The 12,582-nt window shown below is 41.6% G+C and overlaps 1 protein-coding gene across 11 annotated transcripts in view; it reads right to left on the bottom strand.

The window, feature by feature from the left end:
- ATP11C (ATPase phospholipid transporting 11C (ATP11C blood group)) overlaps positions 1 to 12,582 on the bottom strand; it is a 122,025-nt gene that overhangs the window by 66,986 nt on the left and 42,457 nt on the right. For 10 of the 11 annotated variants that reach the window (XM_073358413.1, XM_073358407.1, XM_073358408.1 and 7 more), the window contains exons 2-3: positions 10,489 to 10,608; positions 4,369 to 4,458 (exon numbers count right to left, since the gene is read on the bottom strand). In XM_073358413.1, coding sequence (XP_073214514.1) covers positions 4,369 to 4,458; positions 10,489 to 10,608 — 210 coding nt within the window. The remainder of the gene's footprint in view (positions 1 to 4,368; positions 4,459 to 10,488; positions 10,609 to 12,582) is intronic. The other variant, XM_073358410.1, reaches the window with a different exon arrangement.

Genomic DNA, 12,582 nt, shown 5'->3' with positions numbered 1-12,582 from the left:
ATATGAAGGTTTTTGTTCAGCTGTTGTTTCTACCCAACTGAATTCCACAGTTCAGGAAGCACCAGACCATTCTCTTAGTCACTCAGAAGTATTTTCCAGTTCCTAAGCTGCCTATCTCCTTCATTTCCCCATGTTGTTAAAAAGGTGCTGACTATACATATCCAAACTCAGCTTTATTTGCAGGAGTTAATTTGCTTCAGAGGAGCAATTATCTAGATAATGGTTTCAGTAGATGAATCCAGGGAATGCCTTATTAATCAATCAAGCAACCAACTAAAAAGGTATTTTCATGACCGTATATTTCATGTGTGTTTTCAAGCAAAGAAACATTCCCTCCCCAACATGGACTTGACCCTCAGCCACTGAAGTCAAAGGACTTTTGGACACAAGGCCTCAGTGGGAGCAGGATCAATCCCAACACAGGACTGAATTCAACATATAATTCCTCTGCACGCCTCACTCAAGAGTCTGCTGAACCCTTCACTTATAAGGGAGCACTTAGGGCAATTCCATTCATTTAAAGGATCAAGGGTCTACCTTGAGAAATGCCATTTATGGCTGAAATGTTGGTGTCGATCAAGTTAACGTATGTTTAAATGAATGGAATTGCCCTAAGGGCTTATTAAAGATAAGTGAAATCTTCAGAAATTCCAGAAAGAAAAGTGCCTGGCAGCTGTCTGTTAGTGACCTGTATTAACAGTATCAGGTGTGTTTTTGATCTCTAATTCAATATGTGGGTTGTTTTCTTACTTTAAAACACAGTCACAGTATTTGGAACAAAAACAGAAAACAAGAAAAATGCTCTTTAATCCATCTGCATACAATCAATTTCATAGATAGATCCCTCGTCTATGTCTAAAAGGGGTACGCAACTGAACTGCCAGGAAATATGTCAACGTCACCCAGCTAGGTGACTAGGTACACTAACACATTCAGTTATTTCAGTCTCCCCAAACCCCATTAAGAGGGGCAGAAGATAAGATGTAATACTGTGACTTCAGACTATCAGGTATGCCGGAGGGACATTCTGACTTCGGCACATTACTCTGGTACATATGCAGGCCAAGTTCACTTCTGACAAACAGGAGTGGTGCCAATGAAATCCAATGGAGATGAATCAGCTAACCCCAGAAGTGAGTTTGTCCCTTTGTGTAAAACAGGCAACATTATGCACAGCCCACAGGAATTATGTTGGGATCACCTATTTCTGCAGCAGTCACTGAAATCTTTATGGCTGAAGTGGAGCATTACGCTTGATAACAATTTACAGGGCATCCAGTTTTTTTAAGCTGTAGCATAGCCAGATGCTTAAAAACCAGACGCTAAATGACCAAGGGGAGATAGCAAACAGGGGGCAGCAAACATAGGAGTTTTGAGACAGAGTTTGTAAGAGGAAGAAAGAATAAAATCACCGTGGTTCGAAAAGGCCCCATTGCGGGTGCCAACAGTGCTCCTGGCTTCTCCACCTGCACCTGTGTCTAGACAAAGAACCCGCCTATACCTAGGTCCTAGTGTGGGTTTGCAGAGACTGTGGCCTGCACTTCCCCAACACAGAAAGCCAGGCTGGGGAGACCACCCAGGGTGAGAGGTGCCTACTCAGGAGGCAGGCAGGAGACCTACAGGAGGAGGGGACTAGGCTGCGGAGCGTCCATTCACACAAGGAATTCATTGAAAATATGCCTATGGAGACCTCCAAGATGGAGGGAGCAATCCAGCTCGAGAGGACTGCAGCAGTACCATCAGGGAAGGACGAAATGGCTCCTTCACGAGGAGGAAGCTGGCTGCTGCCTACTTCCGGCTAATTCCCATGACTGGAATACTGGTACAGAGGGGACCAGCTTCTTCAGGAAGGACAAGCAGGGGGGAAAAAAAGGAGGAATGGCAAAGATGTATACACGGGCACTGAGGTTGAGACAGAAGTGGAAAACAGACCTGTTGAAAGTCTCTGGGTAAGGATAAAAGGGGTAAAAAACAAGGGTGATGTCATGGTAGGGGTCTATTATAGACCCCCTAACCAGGAGGAAGAGGTGGAAGGATCTTTTTGTAAACAACTAATCAAATCATTGAAAGCACAGACTTGGTGGTGATGGGGGGACGTCAACTATCCAGACATCTGTTGGGAAAACAACAAAGCAGGGCACAGATTATCCCACAAATTCTTCGACTGCATTGGAGACAACTTTTTATTACAGAAGGTGGAGAAAGCAACTATGGGAGAGGTTGTTCTAGACTTGATTCTGACAAATAGGGAACTTGGGTTGGGAATTTGAAGGTGAAAGTGATCATGAAACGACAGAGTTCATGATTCTAAAGAATGGTAGGAGAGAAACCAGCAGAATAAAGACAATGGACTTCAGCAAACTCAGAGAACTGGTAGGTAAGATCCTGTGGGAAGCAACTCCAAGGGAAAAAAAAGTTCAGGCAAGATGGCTATTTTTAAAGAGACATTATTAAAAATGCAAGCGCCAACAATCTCAGTGTGTAGGAAAGATAGGAAGAATAGTAAGAAGCCACCCTGCACTAACCAGGAGATCTTCAATGACCTGAAATTCAAAAAATAGTCATACAAAAAAGTGGGAACTGGGTCAAAGGATGACATGTATATGTACTATATATAATAGAACCACCACCACAAGCATGTAGGGATAAAATCAGAAAGGTCACGGCAAAAAATGAGATTAAACTAACTGGGGACATAAAGGGTAACAAGAAAACACTTTACAAATGCATTAAAAACAGTGGAAAAACAAAGGACAGAGTAGGCCAAGAGAAGACTGAGTGGGGGACATGATAACAGTCTTCATGTATGTAAAATGTTCTTATAAAGAGGAAGATGATAAATTGTCCTCCTTAACCACTGAGGACATGACAAGCAGTAAATCTTTAATTGCAGCAAGGGAAATGTAGGATAGTATTAGGAAAAACTTCCTAGCTGTCAGGATAGTTAAGCACTGGAACAAATTACCTATGGAGGTTGTAGAATCTGTCCCTGGAGGTTTTCAAGACCAGGTTAGATAAATACCTGTCAGAGATAGTCTAGATAATACTTAGGTCCTGCCTTTTGTGTAAGGAACTAGATGACCTACTGAGGTCCCTTCCAGTATACATTTCTATGATTCTATAGAGAATATTAATAAAAGTGAAGTATAGAGGTATCAATCAACTTAACCCCTTAGAGGACTGCTTTATTGCAGACTACCATATGTAACAGATCTAAGATTTAATTTACTAGATGACTGGGCTGAAGTTTTGCATATCTGGTTTTAACCAGTCAGTTAAGTATTTTTGAAAAACCACAATGTTCAGTTATAAAAAAAGTGGGAAATATACTTCACTGTGTTTCATCCAAATTTTATTTAAAAAAAAAATCCTCTTTTTTGTAAACATATTTTGGGAACTTCCCTGATTTTTCAGCTAACGTAACAGAAAATGAACACTCACATTTACCTGCATTTACCCTAATCCCAAAATCAATGCCCTCTTTACATAGAAATCAGAGCAGAAAAAAAGACTAATCTTATTACATCACGTGTATGTCTGTAATTTAGTACGTATAAAATCTCTTTACAAAAATCATACCCTTCTACATAAGCACACACACTTAGTAAATGCTCATCTGAATAGTAAAAAAATCCAAATGATGGACTGTGCACCTCTTCTGGCTTTATTGAAATCTACACAAACTGTAACATTACCAGGCTGCTTATTATATGGAGAAAAATGTATGGTAAGATGGGAGAAATAATAAAAAGAGTTTCAATCCTGCAGCCATTAACATATGTTTTACTCACACAGGGTACGTCTACACAGGAGCTGGAGGTGAAATTTCCAGTTTCAAGGAAAGGTACCGACACTAGATCTGACTGAGCTAGGGCACTAAAATAAAAGTGTAACGACAGTCTAGTGGGAGGGGCTAGACTTCCTAAATATGAACTCATCTGAGTATGGTATGTATTTGAGCAGCTAGCCCCTCCCTCTATAGCAGCTACATTTCTATTGTTAGCATGCTAGTTTGATCAGAACTAGCACGAATATGACTCCTCGAGATGGAAATTACACCTTCTAGCTCCAATGCAGATATATTTATGAGTGATCTCCTGGTGCTTTTAGTGTTAATAGGGCCCTTAAATTGTAACAATAGTCATCAGCACATGGTCTGAGATGGCCCCAGAAATGTTACCAGTTATGGTATTTTGAATGTGTGTGCAGGAGACAAAACATAGCTACTAAAAAAAGATGTCATACGCACCAGTAAAGAACCAGTCTTGAGTCTCAGTCCTTTATGAAGTTGTGTCTAAAGCTTTGAACAATTGGTTTAAAAAATAATAGAAATGTTGCAAAACTTTTATTATTTAAAAGTGCCCTTACCTGCACAAGGAAAATGATAAGGAAATAAAAGTTGGCAATTCTTCTAAACTGTTCAAATAGATTCTTCGGAAGAAAATTCCAGACCGTGTACTGCAGGGTGAAAGAACAGAGAGATAAGCTGGGCAAATATTACCAGCTCACAAATGTTCAAATGTCAACAGAACCAAAGATCAACAACCCTCACAAAGCTTAATTTACTCAGGGATTGAGAGTTAAAGAAGGGGAATATATGTTTAGAAGTTTCCTAAGAAATAAGATTTAGTTAATATATATTAAAAAAAAAAAGTCAAGTAGTTATATTGGATAGATGTATCCCTGCTATAATTTTACGGATGTTATACCCAGGACAGATTTGGCCCAGGGTGTTAGTTCTCTTATTTTTGAGCCTCTTCAGAAACTCACAATAGCACTAAGCAATTCTAACGGCATTTTTTAACATGCCTATCAGCATTGTATCTAGGCTCATTAGACTAAGGGGGCACTTTGTGAGTAGCTGCTACATGAATGCACAGGGGGAAACAGCCCAAGGAGTCTTCCTCTACTGTTTCTCTCACAAAGAGGCCAGACATCACTGAGGTCATACGTTCTATGGCATCAGGGACGAAGGATTCTTAACCCTTTTCCAGCCGTCGATGCATTAAAAAGGACAGGCAGAGCAGCAGAAAAGTGCCCTAAGAGCCGTGGACCCAGTCAAGGGAGAAATCCCCCTGGGCAAGGACTGAGGAAAATAGCTCCAGGTTGCCTCTTTAAACTCAGCAAAGGAAACACCGGGTGTGATGCTGGGGGAAGGGCTGCTGGAAGTAGCAGAGCTGTGGAGGGTCTAGGGAGCACTGCCACCCACCAGGGACAAACTGCTGTAACTCCGCTAGGTCCGCAGGTATGTCTAAATTATTCTGGGGCCACTTTGACCCCTGCAGAACTGGGGAGGCCACAAAGATGCGTTGCAACTCCATTGAGTGGATGTCTGGGGCCTTGCAGGCCTGTTTTCCAGTGGAGGGGAAACCTGCGGTGCCGAGTGTGGATATATTCGAAGATGAACACACATACAGCTGTCCTGAAATAAGACGGTCAAACAGCACACAGGGCAACGCCGCCTTTCAGGATTCTCAAACCAACATCCAGGCCTGGTTCACAGAGAGCAGCAAAATTCTCCTGCTGCTTGCACAGCGTCCAACCCCACCCCTGGGACCACAGTTTCTACACAAAGACCTCACTAACAAAAACAGCACCACCATCACCATGCGTCTGCCCAAGACTGACTGATTGCTTGCACATTAAGAAAGAACTTGGAACTCTATGTCTAACCGTGCCACCAGCAGGTTAAATCCAATTTACCCCCTGAGCTATGAATTCTGGGCTTCATCTCTTAGAGGTGTAACATACAGAGTCTTGCCCTGTATTCCATAACAAAGCTACTTGAATTCTTCATCACACTGGGAAGGCGGATGAGGAAATTCTGCAGCAGATCTGGATAATCTCCAACACGGAAGTTTTATCTGAATTAAATATGAACGAGAACACCGTTCCCACAGAGTGATTTATTTTATATTAAATTCAGCTCGTTTTTGACCTTAAGTTTTGGATTGCGTATGTATTGCAAGTTTTTGCACTGACAATGGCCACAGCATGGTAGAAGTTGGTGGGGGAAGAGAGAGGAGGTTTTCATAGCTGGGTGGGCAGCTACTGGGACTTCTGGACCATGGAAGTAGCTCGGGATGGTAGGATACAGACATTAGCTAGATGTTGCGACTAGAACATCAGCAGTGAAATAGTTAAAGGAGCATCTCCAGTGTGCCTTATTGCCACACAACCGAAGAGACAGGTGGCCTACATCTAGGGTGACCAGATGTCCCGATTTTATAGGGACAGGCCTGATATTCAGGGCTCTGTCTTATATAGGCGCCTATTATTCCCTATCCCATCCCGATTTTTCACACTTGCTGTCTGATCACCCTACGTACATCTACAAGGTCAGTGGAAAAATTAAAGCCATGCTCTGGACCACATGCTGTCCTTTATCCATCCACACCCATCCCTTCCTCTAATGTCAAGTGAAGCACATGGTCCCTCTGATGGGCAATAACTTCCCTATAATTGCACTCCTGTCTGTGTGAGGCCAACACACACATCCTCATAAAAGGCTGCAGTGTAATAGGACTGTAGCCCCTGAGACCCACACTGGGACTGAAGACAGACATATGCGCAGACTGACAACCACCAGATTAATTAAAAAGAAAAGGAGGACCTGTGGCACCTTAGAGACTAACAAATTTATTTGAGCATAAGCTTTCGTGAGCTACAGATCACTTCATCGGATGCATTCAGTGGAAAATACAGTGGGGAGATTTATATACATAGAGAACATGAAACAATGGGTGTTACCATACACACTGTAACCAGAGTGATCACTTAAGGTGAGCTATTACCAGCAGGAGAGGGGGTGGGGGGGATGACCTTTTGTTGTGATAATCAAGGTGTGCCATTTCCAGCAGTTGACAAGAACGTCTGAGGACCAGTGGATTCCACTGAATGCATCCGATGAAGTGAGCTGTAGCTCACGAAAGCTTATGCTCAGATAAATTTGTTAGTCTCTAAGGTGCCACAAGTCCTCCTTTTCTTTTTGCGACTACAGACTAACACAGCTGCTACTCTGAAACCAGATTAATCGTTCGCTGCCCGACCTTGAGTCTAAGGTTATTGCTTAGAAAAACTCAGTGAGCTTAGAATTAAACTGGTTCAACAGAACAAGTCTAGCTCTGATAGATCATAACACATTGGAGCTAAAAGCTTGGGTATGGAATAGACTGCGTGAAACTTCCGGGACTTCACTAAAAAGTCAATATTTGTACCCCCATTACAATTCTTTCCCACAGAAAAGCCGAAGTAGCTGTTTGACTCCTATATCACACTTCCTCTTTCCACAGGCAAGAGCAGTGCCAGTTGTCACTTAAGCTGAAAAAACGTCCACCTTCATCTCTGCCCCACCCCACCCCCCAAAATCAATTTTTTCCCCCCTTTACTTTTTTTCTGTTCGGCCTGTGTAGCTTGCAGATGGAAACAAACAGTTTATGAAGTCAGCAGCAGAGAACTCTGCTTCTCCAATTGTTCTGGAAGACAGAATCACAATCAAAAAAACCTGTCGCGATTTCACTAAGTTAACTGAAGGACGGGTGGGAGGCAGGGTGTGCAGGAGGGGTGATTTTCTAATATTAGCTGACACACCTGCTTCAAAAGTCAGGTTAGTCCTAGTACCACCATGCTTCACCCAACTACCATTCGAACTCTAGCATGAGAACGAGCCAACGTTCTCATGAACATCTGCAGTTAGAGGTGAATGTGTTCTGCTCATTGGAAGGTGGGGGTCCGTACTTCCAGATTACGTACAATAGTTTTAGCAATACAGATTGAAAGCAGGCATCATGCATCAGACAACACTGAAGCAGGAGGAGGGTAGGGAAGGTTATCAATGTTGAGGTCTTGTATCTTGCAAGTTATCAGAGCTAGGGATGAATGCACCATTCAGGAAGTGCCCTCAGTCCAGCTGTGCTATTTTGCCACTGGGCACAAACATAAGAACTGCAAGTTCTGAAATTTAGACTAGTGTCATTTTCAATCCCTGGCTCCTTTGACAGACTACGGTCTAGATTTATCCCTGGCTAGTTTGCTGAAGACATGCAGTCGTGTTGGATCCCAAAGCCCTCCCACATGGGAGCAGGCCCATTAAAAGACTAACCAAAAAAAAAAGAAAACACCACACACCATACCTATTCCTGAGTTCAAGGGCTATAGGATAAGATTCACAGTAAATATATCTAGGGGTATTAGTGCCATTTACTCGATTTGTGCTTAGCAAAAAAATGCTTCAATCCTATGGTATAATGGACCTTTAACTAAAATTAACAGGCTAGAGCCTCGCTTCATTGATCATAGCCGCTAAAAGGGCTCCTCAGGGATCTAGCTGTAAGTCCCCTTTGTGCTGCTGACTTAGCAAATGTCAAGATCTGGCCCACTGGGTTTTTGTACTTCACTAAATACAATTACACACCAATACACAACATAACTACATGTTCCTTCTTCTAACTTTACACTTTGAAATCTGGCTTTCTTCATGGACTTATAAACTAGAGTATTGTCTGGATTCTAATTTTTCCAAAAAAAAAAAATCAATTATTCGCAAGTTGACACCCCCTCCTCCCCACAACTGGAGGTGGTTAGGGGAAAGAGTACAAAAATCAATGGGATTCATGCCTGTAAATAGCTTTTAGCGCTGCATGGCACACGTCAAAAGGAAACAATGCTCAAATAATGAAATTTTTCTCTCTGCTGTGAAGATAATCCCTTAAAATCTTGAGACTCCATACTCTCGCTTTTCTCTCTTTAAAAAAAAAAAAAAATCAAAGGAACTGCATACATGTTTGCTATTGGAATACTGCCTTGTTGCCTTGCTTGCAACTGGGTTTCTCACCTTTTTTTTTAGGGGTGAGAAAGGGAGAAGATCACTGAATCATTTGTTTTGGAAAAAAATAACAACATGAACTTTAAAAGCAAGTTTAAGAAACAAAACTGGTCAAATAGATGAACTTTCTGTGTCCTTTAAAACAACAAGTCCCTTTTCCAAGAGTCGTGCTGACATCATTAAAGAAGGGGAGGAGGAGAGAGGGGGGAAGGAAGAGTCCATGTCTACCAAATATAAGAAGGACAAAAATCAATAGAGAAATAACTTTAAAAGAATCAATGGAGTTTGACACAAGATTAGTGTTTTTAAAATAATTCTAGTATTCACTAAAGAAACAAAAAAACCCAAATGGATAGTCCCCAGTGGCACAATCTTGCAGACCTAACGAAGAAAAGTCAAATGGAGTTTACCAAGTCAGCCTGCAGGAACTGGTCCCTAGCACAAAGTCAGTTCTGGTTCTAATGCAGACATCAGAGGGACATAAAAGGCAGCAGACATTTAAATTGTTTGGAGCAGAAAAAAAAAAAGCCAACTGTAACCTTTAAATTATAAAGTACAGTATGACTCAAGTCTGTAACTATATACTGGGCAATCCCAAAACCACCTTAGTAACAAGCTAAATATACATTCACCCAACTAGCTTAACAATAGCTGATGCCAGTTGTCTGACATTGCATTTCAATTTTTCCAAGTCTTTTGAAATAGCTTGATAGATGTCAAGTAAAATAAAATCAACCAGAAGGAAGATAGGTGTCATCACATTGTGTTTGCAATAGACAAATGCTATATTAATAGAGTACTGCATGGTTTCCTCTTTATTCAATGGAAAGGCCAAGTGTTAAAATACACACTGTACTAAGTTATTTTTGTCCTACTTGAAAAGAAAAAAAAAAATCTAGAAGCACGACAGTTATCTGTCCATTTTTAAAATAACCAAACAAACCCCAAACGAAAACCTTGTAAGTCACCAATCACAACAGATATGGTCTTGCCTTTATATTTTCACTCTCCAAACAATGGAGACCCAGAAAACATTGAAGCAGGTACTAATCTTTGTGCCTCGATATTATTCAGCACACAGGGCGAGAACTCATGTGTGCATTCACTCAGTGGGCATTAATAAGGAAGAGTATATACAAACCAGTGGTTTGGTGCAAAATGAGCTTCCAAGCTGCTTTCAGATTGCACCAGGTAGATCATAAAGTAGACTCAGAAGGAGGTATCATAATATGCCCATGTGTTACTAACAAATGCAATTCTAACACCATTTGCACATCTCTCCTAAACCCAGGTGGGACATTTTGTGCAAAATTAGAGAGCAGAACATAACATTTCATCCCCAACCTCTCAATAGAGGGGTTCAGAGAGAAGAGTCTCTTTAATACAAGGTACGTGATTTTAGACTACCACCCATAGTCCTATTAGATTAACAGTCTTGGTTATTAAAACTCCTACCGCACCGGCAATGGAACAGCTGAACACTGGGGCAATTTCTTCCTGCGAAGAGCATTTTAACTACTCAAGTATAGATTTCTGAGGTTTTAAATGTCAGGAAGCCACGACTGATGATGAAATACAATAAGGTTGAGGAACAGGAACAGAAATTTGCAAACTTTCCAGCTGATTAAATGACCATAGTGCAAGGATTAAAAGAACCAACTTACCTTGGATGAGACAATTCTATTATCACAGAATTTCTGCTCGATGTAAGCATCTGTTTCTGAAACTGGGCGGTGGCCAACAAACACGGTGCGTGTACCAACTCGTTTCTCTTCGCCAGCGCACTGTCAGAGACAATAAGGTAAAGGCAAGTTAAGTCCCTGGCTCTCAAGTTCACACATTTCCATGCATGTGTCCAGATAACGAGTTCCACATGATTCTGATGGCTCCCACACAGCCCTTCTAAACTTCCATTGTCCTGGGCTCTCTCATTACAGCGTTGAATGGAATGGATGCAGTGTAGGAGTGATTATATTCACGGTCTCCTATCTCACACAAGGGGTAATTATTACTTTTCCAAATACCAGAAGACCACATTTACACCTTTATCAGCCTTTCCTGGTCCACTGCGAATGCCTAAGATATGTATGAGACAAAGTGGGTGAGGTAATAATCTTTTATTGGACCAACTTCTGTTAGTGAAAGATACCAACTTTTGACCTTACAAAGAGCTCTTTCACCAACAGAAGTTGGTCCAATAAAAGATACTACTTCACCCACCTTGTCTGTCTATTCTGGAACCAACATGGCCACAACAACACTGCAAATAAGATAGGTAAAAAAGCAAAGTTTTCCTCTACATCTGAGCATTTCTATTAGTGGCTGGCATCTCTCAAGTGGAAATACTCCAATCTGCCTGAGTTGCCTTAAACTCCTACGAAGAAGAAACCTTTCCACTTTCTGCTTCAGGAGAGGGGCAATACAGTTCGAGGGCTTTGTCAGTCATTGCCCGGGGCTCCGTAATGGGAGCTATTTTGAGCTTCTGACCTCTGAACACCAACCTTGAAATCTCTTCTGATCTATGGCCAAGTCATTTCTAAACATTTTTGGATTTGTTGTTTCTTTTTTAATCTTCATATGTTCCGCTAAAACATCAGTGTGTGAATATTTAAGAAAAATTCTTCTTAGAGCTTGTCTACAGGAGCACTTCCGTTTACGGCAAGATTGGGTATAAATCTACTCTGAACACAAGGCACCTGTGTGGACTCTGCTGCCCTGCACTAAAAGTCCCCTAGTGCACTTTCATCTACTCAGGGTAGAAGCATCTGCAGTGCGCCAAAAAGGCAGGTGTTAGCTGTATTATTAGAGTGTCAGGAAAAATTAATTATTTTTTTTTCTCGTTTAAGCATTCAGGTGCTCAAGAACATTTCAGCTGGGTGGTGAGCACAGGCAGAGAAACACAAAAGGGACTCTCTACCGTTTCAAAAGGAAAGGTTACATTACAGAGATTTTTAGGATGCAATGCTAATCTTAACTTAAAGTCTCAGCAGACAAAAAAATATTGTTTCCAGTCCTTGGAGGTGGAAACCATTGAGGCATGCTGTGGCAGGCACGGTGAATGATGGCAACACAATTCGGACAGTCCATCTGCTGGCCAGGAGGATCATACCCACGTCTATGAGCTAGGATATCAGGACACTGGAGGGCCAGTCCAACTGGTATTAACCATACCACCGAGTCTTGAGATTTTATCTCTAGTCTCAGCATATTTGGGGTTTATCTTGAAGTCACAGCTCCCGGTGTCATGTGATTAAAAAATGAAAGTGGAGATAAAAGTACATTTCTAGCCTCCACGTTTTCAAAGGACAGATTGAGAATGTGGAACTCTGGAAGCTGAAAATCCCAAAGGAAATTTTTTTTTTAATCCTTTTTTTTTTTTGGTTAATTTCAGGAGTTTAAAGCCCATTATGATTTTTGAGGCCTGACTCATCCTATTACAATATTGGGTGTTTCCACACTTCCTGTGTCAGGTCTCTCAGGTCCATCTCTCGCATCTCACATGTTTCCCCTCTAGTTGCACTTCTCTCCTTCTGTGCCATTCCAGTTGAAGTATGTTTTCCTTGACGGCTCTCTGTGCTATTCTCCTCTTTAAACACTGCATTTCCCACAGACGAACCCGCCCGAATGTGGAAAATCCATTCTGCTCCCAGCCCCGGTTCAGGAAATCACTACTAAATAAGAGAACAGCTCAGGTAGTCATCTGGAAACACTCCCATGTAATCCCAGTTTCATGCAGATAGTTGTAGGATTCACGCAAT

The sequence above is a fragment of the Lepidochelys kempii genome, chromosome 9 (assembly GCF_965140265.1).
Source record: "Lepidochelys kempii isolate rLepKem1 chromosome 9, rLepKem1.hap2, whole genome shotgun sequence".
Taxonomy (NCBI): domain Eukaryota; kingdom Metazoa; phylum Chordata; order Testudines; family Cheloniidae; genus Lepidochelys; species Lepidochelys kempii.
The sequence above is the reverse complement of the archived record's forward strand: the minus strand, read 5'-3'. Positions and strand labels throughout refer to the sequence as shown.